This window comes from Odontomachus brunneus, unplaced genomic scaffold (genome assembly GCF_010583005.1).
Source record: "Odontomachus brunneus isolate Ranch 3 - 2012 unplaced genomic scaffold, Obru_v1 Obru_scaffold_021, whole genome shotgun sequence".
NCBI classification, from domain to species: Eukaryota; Metazoa; Arthropoda; class Insecta; order Hymenoptera; family Formicidae; genus Odontomachus; species Odontomachus brunneus.
In genome coordinates, this window is record NW_022639471.1 from 213,019 (window position 1) to 236,025 (window position 23,007).

The 23,007-nt window shown below is 38.0% G+C and overlaps 1 protein-coding gene across 7 annotated transcripts; it reads left to right on the plus strand.

Moving 5' to 3' along the window:
• The first annotated feature begins 1,205 nt into the window (after positions 1 to 1,205).
• LOC116842082 (copper-transporting ATPase 1) lies at positions 1,206 to 22,795 on the plus strand. Of its 7 annotated transcripts, XM_032810775.1 has the most exons (15): positions 1,206 to 1,581; positions 1,847 to 1,913; positions 2,711 to 2,783; positions 15,005 to 15,414; positions 15,643 to 15,926; positions 15,997 to 16,218; positions 16,434 to 16,663; positions 16,749 to 16,938; positions 17,033 to 17,266; positions 17,405 to 18,275; positions 18,597 to 19,183; positions 19,270 to 19,473; positions 19,555 to 19,775; positions 20,098 to 20,262; positions 22,060 to 22,795. In XM_032810775.1, exons 2-15 carry the CDS (start codon positions 1,853 to 1,855, stop codon positions 22,190 to 22,192), a joined length of 3,885 nt encoding a protein of 1,294 aa, XP_032666666.1. In that variant the 5' UTR covers positions 1,206 to 1,581; positions 1,847 to 1,852; the 3' UTR covers positions 22,193 to 22,795. The 7 variants fall into 7 exon arrangements, with proteins under 7 accessions (XP_032666666.1, XP_032666668.1, XP_032666672.1 ...); XM_032810777.1 differs by lacking the exon at positions 1,847 to 1,913; XM_032810779.1 differs by lacking the exons at positions 1,206 to 1,581; positions 1,847 to 1,913; positions 2,711 to 2,783 and adding exons at positions 12,931 to 13,541; positions 14,306 to 14,337.
• The last annotated feature ends 212 nt before the right edge of the window (positions 22,796 to 23,007 follow it).

Here is a 23,007-nt window from a genome sequence, read left to right on the forward strand (position 1 = left end):
CGCTTGGAAGAAACAATCGAGTTGGTTATCTCGTTTTTGGTTCTTCGAAACATTCCAATATATTTCTGTCTAGTTTTAAATACGAAAAGTGCAAATAACACGAATAAGCCTATTTTTGGGGAAAGAATCGAATCGATTCAGAATCGGGCATCTCTATCTCGAAACGGAATGAAAATTACAAAAGTCATTACATCTCTACTTCAAGATACACAATCAACCAGGAGAATTCAACACAGTGAGGACAAATTCTATTAGATAATTCTATTGGTCTCGGTCTATAATAAGTGATTGAAGTCTTAAACTTAAAAAAAGTAACCAATTACAGTTCATTATTCTTCTCAAATTTAACTATGATTGGTCAATTTTGAAAGCTTAGGCCCAGTTCCACAATCTCCAGTTAACTGGCTGGTTATTCCACCGGACTTGACCAATCGCATTTGACATTGGCTTGGTTTACATCGTGCACTTGATACGCGTACTAAATAGTAACTTTCTATTAGATAATCTTAATATCGATGATATATATAAACAACGGTATATTAAGCTGGTATAATACTCATCAACCAAACGTATTGTATTAATTGAATGCATTGCCGTTGATATGCATTGTCGATATTAAGATTATCTAATAGAAAGTTATTATTTAGGCCAAGTTCCCCAACATCCGTTTAATTTTAACTACCGGTTAAATCTCAACAGTGATTGGTTTGTTCTGATTAACTCTTCTTAACGCCAAATGCCATTGGTCAAGTCTAATGGAATAACCGGTCAGTTAAGTTAACTTAAGGAGGTTGTGGAACTGGACCATAGTACACGTATCAAGTGCACGATATAAACCAAGCCATTAAGAAGAGTTAAACATAATTAACCAATCACTATTAGGAATCGGTAGTTAAAATTAAACGGATGTTGTGAAACTTGGCCTTAATGTTTAAATTATCTATCGTGGACCGGGACTTAGGGTGCTATTTCACGTGTCGTACGACAAGCTTTTCGGATACGTTTATTGGTTGGCGAATAGAGTATTTCTAGGTTCTCTGTTCGTCAACCAATGAACGTATCCAAAAAGCTTGTCGTACGACACATGAAATATCAGCCTTAGATGTCGCTGATATCGACTGCCGGACGCATTGTAAATCCACTTCGAATTTTTCAAACGTTACGAAGTGGCGCGCATTCTCATCTGATGCGGTGAGTTACAGCGATCAGTCACGAGATTGCGCAACGAGTTCGTTTCACGCGTCATCCTTACTTCTCCTTTATTTCACGTTCGTTTTGCTGTCGCGTCGCGTCGACTCGCTCCACCATCTCTCCGTGCTTTCCGAATAACTTCGAAGTCGCGAGTGTTTGATAGATGATGCCCGCCCAATGAAGTTCGCGTGATCTCGTTGTGCGACGATTAATCCACTTTAGTCAGTCTTCCTCGGCTAGCACGCCCGTGAATCCGTGTCCCCGAGTGATCGTCCTGTCGCGTCCTGACAATCACCCGTTGTCGAGTATCGAGGAGGAGCACACGAGACATCAGTCAGGTTATATCCTGTGCTCGCATGAAAAGCTGCAGAAGGACCCATATGTTGAACGGTACGTGTATGTATGCGTACGCAGGTGCGTTTGCCATTGTCTCGTAGCAAGCGATGCACCCGGAAGTAGACGAAAGACAGCTGCGTGTCTGTGGTCTTTGTTGGCTCTCTCGATACATTCTTAGCAATAGCCTTCTGTTACATTGTACGTGTGTCGTATGTGCTCCGTGACCGCCTGTGTATTGTGTGTGTGTTAGATGTTGAAGACACAGTGAGACGATTGGCATGATTCGCTCTAATATGCTTGTAACTTTGTCTGCTTGCAGAGGAGAATGGAGGCGGTGAAGGTAGAGGATCGTCAGTGGTATGGGAGTTGTGTGGACGTTGACGGAGGTATGTTGACTTTTTTATTTAGAGAATATACTAAGATGAGTGTTCTCATAGTTATATGGATATTTTGAATCACACACAGAGGGATCTTCCTTGAGAATTCAGTCAAGATTTCTTGTCATGGCAAGAAGCATGTATGATTTAAAAAATACAATATGTAAACTGCTGTTTACCAACTATTGTAACTATCTAAATGATTACATTATTAACTATGCCATAATTGTCATAATCAATAGATATAATTATGTATTATAAATATCATAAACCATTATTCAATATACAAAATTTGTAGAGAGAAAGAACACTTTGCAATGCCAAGCATATGATTTAAAAAATTCAGTATTTAAACTATAACTCTCTGTCAATAAACATAACTATCTAAAATATATCTAATTAAGATATTTGTTATGCCTAAGTATTATAAACAGTTGTTTAATATACAAAATTTGTCTACAAAAGTAAATAAAAACATTGAGCTACATGAAGCACATGATTAAAAAAATTCAATTTCTAAATTATTGCTCTGTCTTTAGTCTCTATCTATAGATATAATTATGTCTATAGCTCTATATATAGATATAATCATAATTATCTAAATAATTATCTAAAGAGAGAGAGAGAGAGAGAGAGAGAGAGAGAGGGAGAAAAAATATATTTAATTAGAAATTCCATATCTCTAAATTGTAGTATCTGTCAACTATTATAACTATCTAAATAACACTGCTCAAAGTATAACTAATTAAAATAATTTATAAAATATCATAAATATCAATTGTACAATATGCAAACTTTGTCTGCAGAAGAGAAGAATGATGTGGAGCAACATCAAGGCGGCTCAGACGACGTCACGAACAGCCGACTTGCGAAGAAAACGTGAGTGAACATTTCTTTTTTCATTACGATATAAAGGTCTATGGTTCTATACTCGCGAGTTTGATTCAATTACACTCGCTAGATTCTAATGGATTCTAATGAATTGTGCAATTAGCTTTTTGTAAGTAATACTGAAAGTTGGAGTCTGCTAAACAAGGCTTTAACCCGGAGTTCTGCGAAATCGTCTGAATTAAAACAAGAAAATTGAAAATGTGTGAATCATACATGCGAGGCAGGAATATAAGCAGAAAACGAATATTAAAGCAGACTCTCTTAGGTTTTTAAGTCAAAATCTTGTAAGGTCTTTAATTGGAATTTTTAAGTTTTAAATTTAGTTCTCGCGTTTTATTGCGGTTTATTGCGTGATTTAGGAGCCTTGGATAAATAGAGCATTCGCAGATAGTGCAAGATGTTCAGAAAATGTTTTTAGAACGTTCTTAGAACGTAGCAATGTTCTCAGAACGTCCTTAGAACGCTTTCTGTAGATTTGCGTTGACTGGAATCGCCGATAAGTCGTGCGGAACTAACTCAAGACTGCGACATTGATTTCAATCTCAAGGTCCTCGGACGCAGACATAAAAAGCTCATTCTTGCAACTTGGGATAAATTCGCAAAAGAGAGAGAGAGGGAGAGAAAGAGAGATTGTTATTGAGTTATCTTATCTCGCATCGTATATCGCAGCCGCATCATTTATACCGCTGTGATTTGCACACGCAACGTCGGCGATTTGCACACGCTTTTAATCCAGGAGCTTTGATGTAATTGTATTCTAATTGTCGATCCTACGAAAAGCTCGTTTGTATTGACTGCGCACCTGCGTGTGTGAGTTATCGCTAAATATGCTACTGAATAACTCTTTTGAAGTCAAAGTCCAAACTTACCTCTAATTATCCATCGGCATGTCCAGCACTATCAGTTATGAAGTAGTCGTTTGGCTGTTCGGTTGTTCGGTGTGCACGGAATTTTTCGTCGCGAATAATTCGTCATAAAACGAATGTAAATTTCAGAATAACTCGACTCTTGGGAACTGTTTGCCTTGAAGTAAAACTCCTGTTTAAAGGAGACACCTCCGATGAGTTTGTTTTTTACAGTCTTTCAGACTGTGTTTTTCATAGTCATATATACAAGTCATTTCTAAATAATAATCGAAAAGTCTAGCCGTAGCTTCCTATTTATTAAAAAGTTATTAACAAAAGAAATTTCATAAATAGTCCTACCACTTAGTATCAATGCGCCAAACGATTGGATAACTTTGATGTGACAGTAAGTATCCCTCGTTATAGCACACGTGAGTATTATTACATAAATTATCTTGTAGAATTTTTATTCAAGAGAATATATGATTTTGATGAACGCATTGATGCTTTCTTTGAAATAATGAATTCTATGTATCCATTAAATGATCTAAATATTGAATAAATCCTTGATTTGTGTACTGTCGAATTAGAAGGCATAGCTCTCCATCTCATCAGAAATATACTTTCGAGACTTGTTAAATACATACGATATTGAAAAATTTCGTTTCCTAACGAAAATTTTTTTATCAATAACTTTTTACTAAACAATGAGCGACGGCTAAAACCTCTTGGATGTTATTCAGAAGGGTTAACATGTGTCAACATGAAGACCATTAGAAGTGTCTCCCGTAAACAAGAATTTTACCAAAATTAAGATTCGAGAAAATTAATTTTCATCTTGGCTCGCTTTGTGATTGGTCAAGTTCCAATTCACAACTCTCAGTCTTCATTGACCTAGTCTGATACGGCTTTCGCGGATAAAAACGTATCGACAGTGCAGTGCAATGCTCAGGCGCGTTTTATTTGCAACGTTTCGAGAAGGCAACACATTTTTTTTACGCGCTAAATAATTTACTGAAACGGAGCATCATGTGTTTGCTTGTATCAGTCGTTTTAGCGACGCGATGTCATATTTAATTATAATCGAATTCTTCGATAATGAAGCACGCTTTACGCATACCGTCCTGATACCACGTAAAATGTGACACTGACTAAGTTTACGCGGCAGCTTAAAATCAGTTTAGTAACAACCGTATTTAGTAAACTCTCGCATCCGATTGGTATATTCTTTTAGATCTAGAAATATATTCCAATCGGATTCAAGAGTTTACTAACTACGGTAGTTACTAAATCGGTTTTAAGTTGCCGTGTAAACTTAGTCACTGTTTGATAACAATGTCGCCAGGATATTATGGCCCCGTCGCAATACTAGTTCGTAAGCTGAGCGACGTATCGAAATCGGAGTCCTGTAGATCGTTGCATCCGATCCAAGCACGCTCGTAGTAGTGTGAAACTTGGATTAATAGCTGCTTCGTTTTCCGCCGTTATCGTGTGCACGTACGCGTGAAGTGCGGAACTGCACGTATGGAATATCAAGCGCGCGATTAAATCCGTTAATAATTCGCATGAATTATGTGACAGCTCCGTTATGGAACCTCCGTCGGGATCGTGACGTATTTTTTGTTCGGGAGAAGAAAAGAGAACGCGAGAGAAAATCGCGGAACTGGGAAAACACACTCTTAGGGAAATCGCGTACGTGCTCATAGCTCGAAAAATGTAAACTCAGAGAACACTTATTCGAACTCGCGTTGCTATCGAGGAAGTCAAACGATATATCTTCAGACGGCGTAAAATGACACGAAAACGTCAGGATATGTGGAAATACAACGTGTTAATCAACACGCCTACCTTCTGGTAAGTTATCGCGCTGTAAGACTCGTGGACTTTCTATAATTTCCCACATTGGTGATTGATACATGTCTGCGAGATGAATCACACTTCATTCGCGTCATCGATCTTCTATAATCGTCGTACCGTTGCAATTGACACGTTCTCATTGAGAGGGAATGAGATAGATAGAGAGAGAGGAATTAATTTGATGGTGTCCAGAAACTCTGGACCGAGGGAAGAAATATTTGAGAACTAAAAGTATTTATTTGGTGGGTACTATATATATAATAACACACTTATATAAAATATTTTCCAGATAAACAAATATATATTTTCTTAAAACTTTATTTTTTCATGAAAGCAATTGTTTATTTTTTTTCAAAAGAATTAAAATTTAAGTAAAAATTATTAGATTACACCGAGTAAATATCTTTTATTTTTTTAGATATTTTTCTCCCTATGTATGCGCTTATGTATACTAAAAAAATATTTGAAATTCTTTTTGTAGGATATATTATTCTTTTTGTAGGATATAAAACTTATTTCACAGAAATAAACTTTGTTTCTCAAAAAAAAATAAATTTTATATCTACAAACTGTATATCTATAAATTTTCAAGCATTTGTTTCTTAATGTATATTTATACAAGAAGAAATGCTGTTGTATCAATAGAGTTGGTTAACAGCGTCATAATTAGACGAAATCTTCCTGATTTCACATAGCTTTATTATTGCATAGAGAAAACATACTTAAAAATTGACTCATGGGATATAAGAGTTATTTTACAGGAATAAATTTTATTCCACAGAAATAAACTTTATATCTCATAAGTAAATTTTCAGATATTTTTTCCTCAGCGAGAAATTAATATAGCATACATTGTTTCGTGGATAATTAATGAATAAGACAATCGATAAGTTAATCGATAAGTTAATTGATGATTATTTCGTGTAACGTTGCTCGTAAAGTGATGATTGAGGCGTGCTTATTGATCTATCCTAGTGATTGGCATTAACGTGACAATGTCTAGACCGATTTTTATCCAGAAGTAAATTCCGGATGATACAGTCGACGAAATTGAATTGATCACACTGACCATTATCTCACTTTATTAAACATGAGCGTGTTGCATTGTGACTCTCGTTGTCTCGCGATAAACAGCGTCTGCGACAATAAATTACATTGAGTTCTTCGCGTTTTAATAGCTATTAAGTCTAGGTCGTATATACGAACGCAATCGTGGTGGCGATGTTATCGAGCCATATTAGTTGACTGTTATAAGTCAACTATGGTAGATATAGTAGGATCTGGCAAAAAATTTGGCTCGATTTTTCAAGTTAAATTTGATTTTATCGCGTTCAAAAAGATAAAATATTAATAAATCTATCTATGTATAAGGTAAATCCTACTCTGCGCAAACATTAGATATTTTAAAATCTTCTAACATTAAATTCTGAAATATCTCTGTTTTTATATTAATGGTAAATGTGAAATTCCTTACACATTTTCCGTGTAGATAAATAAGGAAATAAATTATTAATCGCTATCCGATGACTCTTCGTCGATATTTTGACGGTATTTGTAAAATTTCCGTCGTAGAAAAAGGGTTTATCCATTTACCATTGGAAAAGGGAGATAATTGAAGCGAATTTTTGTCTAATTCGACATTTTAATTGGAGATATTTATGATCGCGAAATATCACAAAACGATAGAAGATTTGATTAAATTTTAAATAGAGAAAGATTTATTCCTAAGTAACCGAGCAATTTGTAGATCAAATTCTCGCAGGTGTCACTGAAGAATCTACTTAACATTTTCCCGAAACCGGCTCATTTTACGTTTTTTATCTCTGCAAATATCTGACAAGATCAAATTTGCGTTATCAAACACACAATTACAAGGACGCAATCCTTTTTCTCGAAAGTGAATTTAATTGAAGCTTTTATCACAGTTGTTTTAGTTTCATATTAGTTGTTTTAGAATCTCCGAGCGATTTGAAAAAACAAGATAATTAAAATGCAAACAGCTGTAATTCTTTTTATCTTCGCTGTTTCCCGCTGTTGCACGAACTGATAACTTTAACTGCCAACTTTATCAACATCGCGGATAGATTTTACTCGCGAATCGAGTTCTGAAATATGAAATTTTCGCCTGGCAGCACTCGATACCTCGCGGACACCCGATAGATAGACATTCTCTAATTCCTCTAAAAACCGAATAAAAATTTTATACCGGCATTTCAAGTTACAGTTATCGAGCTAAATGTGCGGTGTTTCTTCTTTTTTCTTTTTATGCTGCCTTCTCCCTCCCTCCCTTTCTCTCTCTCTCTCTCTCTCTTTCTTACTCTTTCGACTCGCTAAACTGCGACACGTACGTTACGAACGGCACGAGAAGTATCCTTCAGTCTTACCAAGAAAGTCCTCCAGTACAATCTGGAGCACGCCTTTCTCTCTCTCTTTCTACTGATCGAGATATAATTGTCCCAACGGTGGGCCAGGTAAAGTTGGACCCACCTGGTTGAGAAGGATATACATTCTCGTTACGGCTCACGTCCGTTGAGCATGTGCCGTTCTCGCGTAATATATCTCGTTGCAATACGTCGACGTCACTTATCCCGAAGATTCGCTCGCGACGAATCGTACTTTTATTTGAACACGTGATAAAGATTGTTATCGTGTTCCATTTATATCTGCGACAATAAACTCGTCACATTTGCGTGCCTTTTTTTTTTTTTTTTTTTTTATAGAAACTGCGTTGTGCGCAGATTCGAAAAGAAATTTCAAGTGCTACGTTGTTATTCTTGTTATTGTTGTTGTGATAACGACGGATTGGAGAAATCGGAAGTGTCTCGCTTCATCTTCAGAGTTCAGTTTCCGTTTGGGGCCCGCGGAAGAGCGGCTACGATTATTTTTGCGGATTATCACTGCCTCGCGGTCGCACGTGATTCCTGTCGGCTGCTTCGCTCTTGTGGTAACGACACCTACAAAATTACTGTGATCGGATTGACGAAATATTACATATGGAAGCTTCTAGTAGCTGAGGGGAAGAGACGGTTAAAAGCGATACGCCCATGAATTCGCGGTGAACTGATTGGACGAGCGCGAAAAGTTATCCCGTGATATCGTGGTGCGTGGTGTTCAACGTAACGCGGCGATGCGGAGGTTCAGAGGTCCTTTGGTCCATCGCGTGAGGCTGAGGTATCGCGATCTAACTGACATTTCGGCAGCGAATGAAGCAATTAACTCGATACATTGGGAAAACGCAAGGTTACTCGGGTCAGTATCACCTTTGCGACGCGATTTGTTATCGTCTATATGGAGTAGAATTTCTTATTTCGTCGCCAAATTGCTATAGTTATTTACTCTGTAATTTCGATATGAATGACAACGGTGGAAGAAATAGGCATTGATTTTCTCGTCTTTGTCGATATCAATATTATATATGTATATTTGTCAAATTTAAATAGAAATTCTCTCTTCAAAGATATATTAAACAATCGAGGGTTTTTTACAAGAGCGGTTTGCGAGTGGATTTTGTGACTAAAGTCCTTATTCCCTCATTCATCGATAAAAGTGCCTATATGTTTGTCTTATAGTCTTCTGATTGAAGAGAGAGTTCAAAATAAGAGCTTGTACGAATTCAAACAATCTCTCTGGATTTTTCACGGATGAATCAGTGAAAGTTTGCGGCTTTAAATACGAAATCAACCGCGTGGGCCACTTTGCCGAACTCGCGCATAAAGTTATATCCTATATCTCGTGCAAGATTTAATCTCTATTCATCGCACTCATATTTACGTATAATAGTATTGCAGTGACGCATGAGAATTTTCTCGCGCGAATTACAAAGAATGTTGAGCACGTATCGAGACAACATAATTATCTCGACGTCATCGACATCGTTAGTTCCTTCTGTGCATCCTACAGTGCGCGAATGCACGCAACACACGCACATACGTACGGGCGATACACGCGAGCTCGCCGAACGAAAGTTCCGCGAGCGGAAAGCGTGAAATCTTTTACTGAAATCGTAGCAACTTTCACGCTCAGTCCAAGTTTAGATCGACAATTCCACGACCTGTGTCGGCACATGTATACGTTTCACGTATGTGTACGTGAGTATCAAAAATTTAATAAAACTGAACATTTTTATTAAAAAAATCCAATTCTTAATAATATATTCTTTATTTTTCACGCAACACATACGTTAAAAAATTTAGTAAAAATTTAAACGAAATGGACACTTTAATTGGAGATATTTATGATCGCGAAATATCGCGAAACGATAGAAGATTTGATTAAATTTTAAACTTTATTAATTGTAATTTTTAAATTACACGTGCTTGCACAGAATTTCTCAATAGATCTATTTGACACACTGAAGGGAAAAAATGGTTAATCTCACTAAAATTATAGTGGCGTGAACTATTTCTCCTTGTGATTTTAATAAAAAAAACATAATAGCACGCTGAGAAAAAATATTTGAAAGTTTATTTGTGGAATATTAAGTTTATTTTTGTGAATTTTAATGGAAATAAAGTTTGTTTTTGTGAAATAATGTATATTTCTTCAAAATAAGCTTTATATCTCACAAACAAATTTTTAAATATTCTTAATGCAACAATATGCATGTATAAGATTGTTATCGCCGACTCTATAGTGAGTATTTATTTAAAAAAAAAAGTTTTTTCTTACAACAATCCTCGTTACGCGATTATAGTTGCAAACACTTTATTCTCGATGCGTGTGACTAGTATTGCACGGTGCGAATTGAGATGTATTTGCTTGACGAGTGACATTTTGTTTATGATGCATCACACTTCGTGGCCGACAATCGTCACCGGCTTAGTGTCGATAATGTTCAATTTATCGCCTTCGTTGTGTTTAATCTGAAATTTCGCTATGAATGTCTAGCATCTGGTAATTAAAAGATTTTCTTACTCACGCATTTAGAAAAGCTTGTGAGCGTTGCGTAAGTACGATGCGTGATGAACACGCGACGTCGCTTGCACACAACACTTGTCCTTATGTCTTTTAAACTTACTCGTTCTACGTATCGTTTTGGAGCGCCTATCACGCAAAAAACATTGTTATTATTCAATAAAGAATATTAATTAAATAAATGTCTCTCCCACAATGACAACTGCAATGCTTAAATAAATTCTTTTCCCGTTTAGAATTTTTTTTAAATTTTTTCTTAATTTTTTATAAGTACACGACACGATGATAAGAAATTATTTATTCGATAAATACGCATAGTATAAACGTCGAAATTTTCAGTTTTAAATTGATGATTCTCGAATTAAATTCAAATTGATTGATTGATCAGACTTTGTTTGCATGTAGTGGGTGCAAAACTAAATCAATAATTATCTCTTCCGCGCAAAAATGGACGGAAAGTATCTCAGCAGATGGAAATAGATTTCGATTTTTCATCGAGCATGAATCTCTCACGGAGAGAAGATGATCCGGCACAAAATGGAGGAGATAATTTGATTTGAATAACGATGCGCACGGTGCGTCCATCTCACTTCAATCGCGAGGAAAGTACTTTAATCGTCATTATATGCATCAGCACGTATACGCGCACGCGAGCAGCATATGAATCAATATTGGAGGATTGACGTCAATCGGCAAAAATCAATCCCCCAGGCCATGCGAAGGTTAGGAAGCGAAGATTTCATCGTCACCCGCATGCTACCGGTGGAACAATTAAGATCCGACTCCGATCGGATCAAGCAGCCGACCGGCCCGTGGAATTCCAAGTATTCCGCTCATCATCGAGCGGTTCTCCCTACAGCTTCTCGAAGGGCGACGAGAGAGCATTGCCGCGAGTATGTCCGGCACGACACTCGTCTGCCGACACTCACGGCTCTTATCCGATCTTCTCTCAGCCGGCGGAAGAAGTGCCGTGAGCAAAAGCGAGTTGCGCGCGGGGCGACTTGTCGATCAACGATTATCCCGGTTATCAGTCGCTCCGTGATATCAATTCAGTGTGAATATCGCGTCTATTTTTCGACTCTGCGCCCCACTCGAGGCCGGTCTACGTTGTTACAAAAAGAAATCGACGTTTCGTCGGCCGCGAAATTCGTCGCACGCACGGCGCAACGAAAATTCGCGTTTTTCCCCGGAGAAGAGAAAAGGATAGAGAGAGAGAGAGAGAGAGAGAAACCATCATTGCCGTGGCCTCGCACTAATTCCGCCCGATTTGCCGAGTTCGCGGGCCACCGGATCGGCGTGGCGAGCTGCTGCGATCTCACACAGCGGATTCGACGATTGTTGCTTGAAATTGGACGCAACGCGCGATTCTCGCGATATCGTCACGATTCTTATCGGCGGACGTGGAGGAGGCCGACAATGGACTAGAATTTCCCGTCCTGGCACCGCGGACTGTTTCGCATCGTTCGTAAAACGCCATGCGAATATATTACCTGCGCTAATGTATGATAATCCGCTCACTGTGCTGAGCAAATTTGCCGGGAGCTTATCATTCGCGGAAATAACGCACGAAGAAAAACACTAAAGCACCTTTTGCGAAGCGGCTTTCGTGGAACAGGTGATTTTCCCGGGAGTTTCGGGGATCTGTTTTCTCTTACACGATAACGCTTCGGAAAACTAATCGCGATTTTTACGCGGTTTTACACGATCATTGCGCATCGTCGTTGATCGGTGCCTGAAGAATAATTGTGTTGGTTTTAGAAACCGTGTTTGAACTTTGCCTTAATCAGTAGTTTTGCCGTGGCTTATCTAACCTGCTCGAAATCGAACGATAAGGGCGCTTCGACGTTTCACGAACGTTTCGACATTTCACGACGTTTCGACAGTATTGAAGAACGAGTCGAAAACAATGACAAAAGACGAGGACGAGCAACCTCTCCTTAACGACACTCACAACGCCGACGATATCCTGTGGTAAGCCTGCGATAATTGACAAATTCAAGTAATCCCACAACATCAGCCGTTCTTTCGTCGCCACGGTAGAGCTATTCCCGAAAACAATTTCTTTACAGACACACAGCGTATTTTTTAAAATTTCGAGATAATTTTTTATCGTCGTGTAATACGTCGTTGTTATAAGCACATAAAAGACGAGGAGAAATAATTTATGAGACAAGAAAAGAGTTGGCTTTCTTGACACATGCTGGCTTTATCGATACATTGGATAGATAAATTCTTGCTTTCATAATTAGACATAATACTTTTATAATTACTTGTAAAGTATAACTATATTGACTTGAATTTTATACTGATAAAATTTCATCAGTATAAAATTAAAGTCAGTGTGTAGTAATATTTTAATTATTATTATTTATTATTATATAATTTATAATTAAGCATAACTTTATTTAATAACATATCGATTGTTTTTTTATAGCAGAGGGTCATTGAGAAGAAGTTAAAAAATAAAGTTATGCCTAACTGTAAAAATATCGGCATTGAATTTCCTGCAAAGATCTACTTCTTATCTCGTTGTATATCTCAATATGTATCCGCTCGTAAAGATAATCATCGTATACTTCATTAACTCCACGATATAGTATCTGTGATAAAGTAACAATCTATTTTACGATCTTCGTCCTTAATAACACTTTCCGCGTGAAATCTTGCGTAATCGAGCGAAATTCAGGAGGGCAATTCCTCGTGGATGTTTATCGCGCGTGCGGAGATCTAAAATGATAGAGATACACGATTCAAAGTGATAATTAATTCATTTCGTACCGTACAGAAGAGTTTCAGTTCGTTCGCGGTCTGTAGCACAGAACGTTTCTCGTTGAAGCACGCACGCGAATCCTCTTCCGCGGTCGACATACTGTCGTCGTGGTCGTTATCGGCGTGCGGGAGATAAAGAGGCGCGTATTTTTGTACAAAATCAGCGATAACCGATTGGCGTACGGCCCCGGTGCATCATGCCACGACGGATCGGCTCACGGTGAACGTTAAGATTTCACGAGACTGTTTATTCGCGGAATAACCAAGTTCCACGGCGCATCTTATCTTCACGTATTGCACGTTGATGGGAAAGGGACTACTTGAACTTCGAGTGTTACTTCGATATCTGAAGCTTTTTCGAGTATTACTTACTTTAACTATTTCGATCTCGTTGAGTTATACAGAGTGACATAACTGTTACCACCTTGAATATCTTCGAAGCAGTAAAAGAAGATTTTAAAGGGATGCTGAAGCTGAAAACTTTTAGAACACTGACATTTTTCTGCAAAGTTTACGTCGTATTGATTACACAGAATTACAAGTGCTTTTACGCAATGAAAGTATGTGCAAAAATAAATAGGAGCATTGCTCGATATACGACGAAAACGAACAAAAAAATTTTAATGTAAAATTTATTATTTATTTTTGCACGTACTCCTATTTATTTTTACACATATTTTCATTGTATAAAAGCATTTGTAATTCTGTGTAACCAATACGACGTAAAAATTCTGTGTAACCAATACGACTTTGCAGAAAAATGTCAATGTTCTGTAAAATTTTCAGCTGCAGCATTCCCTAAAACCTGATCTAAAATATGCTCTTTGCGTTCTGTTTCTTGTCTTCTATCTTTTTCTGACTTAGAGCTTAAAGTTTGAGTCAGAAAGAGATAAAGAGAAAGAAACAGGAAGCAAAGAGCATATTGTAGATCAGGCTTTAAACTTAAAGTTTGAGTCAGAAAGAGATAAAGACAAAGAAGCAGGATGCAAAGAACACATTGTAGATCAAGCTTTAAGATCTTCGAAGTTATTTCTCCCAGAAAACAATCACCATAAGAAGTCTTTTCTTTCAAAATGGAATAACTGCGAAAATTTTAAGTTTGCTTCTTTGCCTCTTGCTTCGAAGATAGTCTGGGTGGCGATAGTTCTTGACTCACAGTAAGTAAAAGTTTATTTCGTGCGTTAGCAATATTTAACTAGTTTTTCTAAACGTGAATATAAACATGATTAAAGTTCCTTAGAATAAGAAATGATACCGAAAAGATCGAAGCGCCATAATCATGACGATTTGCTTCACAGCGACATGACTTCTCAATTATTTTGTCGCACCTCTCAAACATTAGAATTAAACCGTGCGAAATATCGGGTAAGCCAAAGTTCAGTTCGATTTTCAATCGTGCATTCGTCCCCATCGAACGATATTGAACTTGATTACAAGGTTGAGCCGAACTTTTCAATCAATCAAACATACCGCTTCAAGGAAGTGACAAGGTCTGAATGTGCATGCCTCATTGTTAGCTCCGTGCGATAGCAAACAAGATGTTTTCCGCAATGAATTCTATTGTCTGACGAATTGATAATTGCATGGTAAATTCACATAATAAAAGTAACAATAGTAACATCAGTAATAGGGGATATAAAGAGAAAAACAATTCTACAACAGACTCTTGTGACTCGATAGATTGCACCTGTTTCTTTGCGTTTCCTCGTTGAAGCGGGAACATATAGTTGAGGGCAGGAATTGATAGCTTCGTCGAAGATGCAGTCAATTCTGTATGTAGAACTTACTACGTAATGTCTGAATTTTCCATGAATATTTTTGTAGGGACGGCGACAATGACACCGATTATGAAGGTATCGAGCAACCGGTGCGCGTATCCGCGGAAGCCCAAGTGGGACAGGCCGCGGAGATCAGCACGGTCAAGATCGACATCGAAGGTATGACGTGCCAGAGTTGCGTGAGGAACATCGAGGGGATGATCGGCGATCGATCTGACGTTGTCAGCATCAGGGTGGTCTTAGCAGAGAAGGCTGGTTACATCGAGTACAAGACGCGCGAGACCACGCCGCAGGAGCTGGCGGAGGCTATCGAGGATATGGGATTCACCGCAAGTTTGCCAGAATCCGACGTCGCGAAGAACGAAACCAAAGACATCTCCGTAACGCCTGCCGTCAGCACCTGCAGCATACACGTTGACGGGATGACTTGCTTGTCGTGTGTGAAGAGTATCACCGGTACGTGAGAACTGATTGTATGATTAAAATGAGTGTGAAATACTTCACGTTTTGATTACCACCGTAATTGTGCACTTGTTTCTTATCTTTCTTAGATCTTTTTAAATTCTTTCTTACCTCCCTTAGATTGTCTTAGATTATTCCTTATTGTTCTTGAATCTTCACCTAGATACCTCCCTATCTAGCAAATTTGCAGTCCTTCTATAAGCCGTATATCTTTTTCCACAGGTGCTTTATCCGAAAAACCAGGTATAAAAGACGTAGATGTTAGCCTGGAGAATAAAGAAGCCAAAGTTTCTTACAGCACCGGCAACGTAACGGCTGATCAAATTGCAACATACATAGAAGATATGGGTTTCACCGCACATGTGAAAGAGGTCAACAACAAAATTCTAAAAGTACCTTCGATTGTGCTTGTTAACAACAACCAAAAGAAGATGGAGCTATCGCCGCTAACGAATGGTGCCGGTGATGTGAAGGGACAATTATCAAAGTGCTTCCTACATATTTCGGTACGTTACGTTCCACTTGCTCTTGAAGATGAATGTCATGAATCCGTCGTGTAACAAGACCGTTTTACAGGGTATGACTTGCGCTTCTTGTGTCGCCGCGATAGAAAAACATTGCAAAAAATTGTACGGAGTAAACAGCATATTAGTAGCGCTGATGTCTGCCAAGGCGGAAGTCATGTACGATCCCGACAAAATAAGGGCGGTGGATATAGCTTCCAGTATATCGGAATTAGGTTTCCCCACGACTTTGATAGAGGAGCCCGGAACCGGAGAAGGAGAAGTCGAATTGAAGGTAAAGCAACCGAGGATTTACTTCAGATCAATTTCAGATATCAGATATAATTTTAATTAAAATTAGAGCTTTGTTTTCCTTTGAAAAGAGATTACGTTTGCCCATAGTAGCATACGATTTTCAAAGTATGAAAAAGCATCAAGTATTTATTTCAAATTGTAGAGTCAGAAATATATAGTTGCTTCGTCGTACGTTCTTGATAAAGTTAATTTCAGATCCTGGGGATGACGTGTGCGTCTTGTGTCAATAAAATAGAATCGACTGTGAGAAAATTATCTGGTATACGAACGGCGGTAGTCGCTTTGGCGACGCAACGAGGAATATTCAAGTACGACACGGAGAAGACTGGTGTAAGAGACATAGTAGAAAGTATTAATAAATTAGGTTTCACAGCCAGTCTGTTAAGCAATCGAGACAAGGAAAATAGGGATTATCTGGACCAAAAGTGAGTACATATTTTGCTCTCATAAACCTTATCCAATTGGCTGCCGAACATTTTTTTAACAGCTCGTTTCTCGTATTCTTCGTAGGGAAGAAATAAGCAAATGGCGGACGGCTTTCTTGGTATCTTTAATTTTTGGAGTCCCCTGTATGATAGCGATGACGTATTTCATGGTGGTAATGTCCATCGGTCACAAGACGCACGAAGAGATGTGTTGCATAGTACCTGGTCTCAATTGGGAGAATCTAATACTATTCATGTTTTCCACACCGGTGCAGGTATGTGCATGAGAATAGAGTCTTGCTCATTCTTTCGTATAAAATCGGTGTGAGAGATATAGATTTAAGATACAACAATTATTTTTGTTTGCAGTTCTTTGGCGGCTGGCACTTCTATGTGCAAGCCTACAAGGCTCTGAAGCATGGTACGACTAACATGGACGTTCTAATCTCAATGACTACTACAATTTCGTACCTTTACTCCATTGCCGTCCTCATTGCCGCTATGGTAATGCAAGAGAATGTCAGTCCGCAAACGTTTTTCGATACTCCGCCAATGCTCCTGGTGTTCATTAGTCTGGGAAGATGGCTTGAACATGTGGCGAAGGTATTAATTTAATCTTAATGTTCATAATACAGTTCTCAATACCAAGGAAGCTTTAAATATCAAATTAAATTTTACTTCCGCGAGAAATCACACGATAAGATTATCGAGAATATTACAAACGTATATTTTTCGTTTCAGGGCAAGACATCTGAAGCCCTCTCGAAACTGTTGTCTTTGAAGGCCACTGACGCAGTATTGATCTCTTTGGGGACTAATAACGAAATACTCTCTGAGCGTTTAATCAGCATAGACTTAGTGCAACGTGGCGACGTGCTGAAAGTGGTACAAGGTGCTAAGGTACCGGTCGACGGGCGCGTTTTGTCTGGCCAGTCGACCTGCGATGAGAGTCTGATCACAGGTGAGAGCATGCCGGTACCGAAGAAGAAGGACTCAATGGTGATCGGCGGCTCGATCAACCAGAACGGCCCGTTGCTGATCACCGCGACACACACGGGTGAACACACAACGCTGGCGCAGATCGTACGCCTAGTGGAGGAAGCGCAGACAAACAAGGCGCCTATCCAACAGCTAGCCGATAAAATAGCCGGCTACTTCATACCTCTGGTCATACTTGTCTCCGTGGTGACGCTGCTGATCTGGATCACTGTCGGCTATGTGAACTTTGAGAAATTGCCCATCTCGCACGATGATCAGATCGATAAGCATGGCATAAACCGTGAAGAGATTATTTTCCAGTACGCCTTTCGTAGTGCCTTAGCGGTGCTCGCGATCGCTTGTCCTTGTGCGCTCGGCTTGGCAACGCCAACCGCGGTAATGGTCGGCACCGGAGTAGGCGCACTCAACGGCATCCTTATCAAAGGCGCGACGCCATTGGAGAATGCACACAAGGTGAAATGCATCGTCTTTGACAAGACGGGTACATTAACACATGGTGTGCCCACCGTTACCAGAATCGGGATGTTCGTAAACGAGAAGATCTGTTCCTTGGCGAAACTGTTGCTCGTTGTTGGCACAGCAGAGATCAACAGCGAACATCCGATCGCGTCGGGTAAATTGTCCCTCATTTTTCTGTAGCGCTTAAATCTAATCGAGATCGCGATAATGATTCATTAATGATGCTGGATTAAATTTCCGAGTTGGATCCGTGTTTCCTACTCATTTCCGACGTTTTGCGAACATTTTAGTTCGTTCATCAGATATTAAATTGTTGCTTTTCTCTCTGATGAAGTGAAATAAAATGTTCACAAAACGTTGGAAACAAATCTACAGGAAATACGAAAGTCGAGTTCAGTATTTCTCCACATTATAAAAGCCTCAAATATCGATTAGTTAATTATTTAATTTACTTTAATTTTTAATCTTTTTGAAGCAATCGTGCGCTACGTGAAGGACACGATCGGGTCGGAAACTACCGGGCAGTGCACGAATTTCCAGGCGGTCGCTGGCTGCGGTCTCAAGTGCAAGGTGTCTCATCTGAACGCCGCTCTGTCTGACGCGCTGAAGTCCGAAAAACTCATCAACTACGTGAATCAGACGAATACGATATCGGCCGGCACATACAATCTCAATGATGTGCCCATCGACAACGTGCCAATCGCGACGTCGTCGCAGGAGAGGCAAAACTTAGATCTGCAATTATTGTTAAATCCGGATTCCCAAGGCGATCGAGATACTGCCAACGACGTTTACGAAGTCTGCATCGGTAACAGGGAATGGATGCGCAGGAACGCGATCAACATTCCACAGGAGGTTGAGGTGAGAATGGCTAGCGAAGAGGATCTGGGCCATACCGCCGTTTTGGCCGCAGTGAATAATGTCCTGGTGGCAATGATCAGTGTCGCCGACACCGTGAAGCCCGAGGCGCACCTCGCAGTTTACATCTTGAAGAAGATGGGATTGGAAGTGATACTCCTGACGGGCGATAACAGGAAAACTGCAGCTTCGATCGCTAGACAGGTACGAACGAAATTTCACAATTATCTGTAGTATCGTGCGATAGAATTATCGTTTGTTAATCGGCTCCATTTCCTGGGGATGCACAGGTCGGCATCAGCAGAGTCTTTGCGGAGGTGTTACCGTCGCACAAAGTGGCGAAAATTCAAAGATTGCAGGATCAGGGTCTGAGAGTCGCTATGGTGGGAGACGGTGTCAACGACAGTCCCGCTCTCGCACAGTCTGACGTCGGTATCGCTATCTCGTCAGGCACCGACGTCGCCGTGGAGGCTGCCGACGTGGTTCTGATGCGCGTATGTTTGCATAAAAACATCTTGTAATAAACACAAACGACGTATCTCATAGTTCGTTACTAATATCGTATCTTCTTGCAGAATGATCTGCTGGACGTGATCGCGTGTTTAGACTTATCGCGGAAAACGGTCCGCAGGATAAGATTGAATTTCTTATTCGCCAGTATCTATAACCTCCTGGGCATTCCCATAGCTGCCGGGATATTCAGTTCCTTCGGCTTCTTCCTACAACCGTGGATGTCCTCGGCCGCCATGGCTCTAAGTTCAGTGTCAGTGGTAGGAAGTTCTCTGTTATTAAAACTGTAAGTTGATACTACAGCATTAACTAAACTAGATGTTTAATTATTTGTTCGTCTATTTTATTATTAATTGAAGTGTGATATTTCAGACTTTTGCAATGTAAGAAAGTTAATTGGAAATTTGCTGAAAATTAATTGGAGCACTAATTAGATTAAATTAGTACTAGTAACTAATACTGATTGGATTAGTACTAATAGAAGATTAATACTAATTAATACTAATTAGCATTAAGAGCATAATAGATTAGCATTAATTAAAATAAGTACTTAAAAATAATTAATTAAAGTATTTTGATTGAGATACATATTGATTCGCTCTGTGTAGTTATCGTAAGCCGACCAAAGCCACTTTGGAGACCTCAGAGTATCTAGCAGCTATGCACGCACACTCCACAGCGCATATGATCGACATGGACACGATATCTCTCCATCGTGGATTAGACGATTCGGTTATGCCGGTCATGCATAGGTCGACTTCCACGTTATCCAGGTATGCATGCACGGGTGTGATGCTTTCAGAAAACTCGCAGGACTGCAATAACTCGGTTGCCTGACGTGTAGAATAAATCTGTCTATTTTTAAACTGAGAATTTTTGCCATTTTTGTTTGTTATCAAGTATTATTATTTTGAGTGCATTTCTAGTGTATTAACGCTGTCCACGGTATCGCCCGCATTTTCGAAATGATTTCGCGCTATCCATTGATTCCTTCCAATCTTCCACTTATAGATAAAGTAGTTTGATTATACATGTTAATTATTCATGTCAAAGAATATAGGTCTGTCTTTATTAGGTAAACTAAGTTATACTTTCTTTAGAGTGAAATATGTATATGATCTACCATTGAAGAGAAAAGGAACAACATTCCAATGTAGCACTAAAAAGAATAAGCTTTATGTTTCTTTGTATTGTTTGATTTGAATTGTTTGATTGAAAGAAGTTCGACTGCTAATTGTAAACGTACCGGACAGTGTTAATGCAGTTGATCAATACTTACTACATCAATATATTAACGTAATGTAACATTCTTTCTTACCACTCACTGGAAGATCTATATTTCTTGTAAATATTGCTTGAGGGCTCAAGCGTGACTAACCGATGAGAATCGAGCGCAACTAACAGAAAAAAGAATTATGTATAAGATACTTAATATATTACTAATTATCATTGAATTGCTTACGATTTTCTATCGCACACATTTTCGTGATGAGGCGATCGGCCTTTCTTTATATATATTCATATATATATAACATATATATTCCGTTCATTTTGAATATTTATCCAAATAATGTGTTCCTTAAAAAGTACGATTAACAACAAACAGGCTGTGAGAAATTTTCCGCGTGTAAAACTACATAATTAAATTATTTCGAAAGTATCAACCGTTAATGTTGATTGATCATGTTATCATCAATTTTTATTCAGTGTTCCTTTTTCTTGTTTTTCTTGCAATGTTAAAGTTTGTTTGTTATTCTATAGAAATTAGCTTGTTATTTAAAACAGAATATAAGACTGAGAAAACATTGTACGATTAAAATATATTATTGAATTGAAAATATCTTCTACTGTAAATATCGTACATTGTAATATAATATGTAATAAATAAATTATGTAAAGAACAACAATAGAAACTGTTGTACAATATTTCTTAAACTGTTGCATTGTATTATAGATCTCGTGGTTGTCTACTCTCTTCCTTTTTCTGCACATATTATGTAAATAAAATAAATGTTTGTATATTCTCTAAGAATATATCACGTTACTTAATCTTAACTATCCCTCTTTCTTCTATATTTATATATATTTCTTTCTTTACTAATACATTCGTCGTCACTTTCTAGTCGTACATTACTCTCACGTACTTTCTAAGATCACGCTGTTTTTTCATTAGAAAGTATAACACATAAATAATCTATTGAATGTAGGAGCATTTATAAAACACTAATATCAGTAACATCGATTATTTTCTTTCTATTACATGTTTCATATAAAGAGTTGCTGTGAGTTCAGTAGATTGTATATACTTGATGTATATAATACCATATTTAACGTATAACATAATTATTATAATTTGCTCTGTTTTGAATTTTTGTATTATGAGCGCTGAGAGTGAAGACTTTATAGTAACACCTGTGTGACCTGGGTCTAACAATTATTAATTTAACTTAAATCACTTCTAATTATTATCTGTAGCTAAATATTGCACGTTCAACAACAATGGCATGTTATTTTACACGATGACCGTTATCAAACTCTCTGGCGTGAAATCTCGTGAAATCTGTTTACAGAATATTTGGGAAATCAAAGCTCGATGTAGAAGGACATCTTCTCAGCGAGGAGGTAGATGAGATTGATTTGGCTATTGATTTTTCGAGATATCGCAAAAACGTAAAGGACCAGATGGACATTACTTCCGTATAATTCATTCGTTGTAAGGAAATATATTCGACGAGCATTTATCTTCTGTTATTTCGAGTAAATTGTTAAAAAGAATTATTTCTATTATTACGTTTCTAATTACAGTGTTAACAGAAGAAACTGTAAATAGTCTAACTGACTGAAATAATATTATTTTATGACATATTTGTAGGAGAGTGCATGTATATAATCTCGTCGTGTTAATTATATTTTTACAAGAGTATCCTCTGCCAAAACTACGCTTTATCGGAAGTAGTGCCAATAAACTCGCACGAGTTTACCACGTCACCTCGTGCATCTTCCTAAGTGATTTTCGTATTCAAACGTACTGTAATCGACCCGTGTAATTTTAAATGAACTGCGTGTATTAATAACTTAATCGCGATATTAATTGCGATATTAATAACTTAATCATAAACTTATTGATATAACAGGGTAACAGTACTTTTTCTTTTTTTTACTGTCATTGATAGTTTCTTTAACAAATACAGATTTTATTAGTACTTTTCAATGCATTACATACGAATGTACTTAATTTGAGTACTAGACGAAAGAAGAATGTACATTTCTTGTGTCGAAATATAATATAAATTTCTTAAGTTATAACTTCTTCGTACTATGTAGTATATTTATTATATGGAATTTCTCATATACGTTCCTATTTTATTTTATGAATGTTAACACAAAATAATTGCAGAAATTATACCTTACATGAAACGTGCAAAAATTGCAAGAAAAAACTCTGACTTATGTGAATGTTTATTTAGAACTTTTACTTATTAGTCTTCCAAATATATATACTTATGCTGCAATTCTAA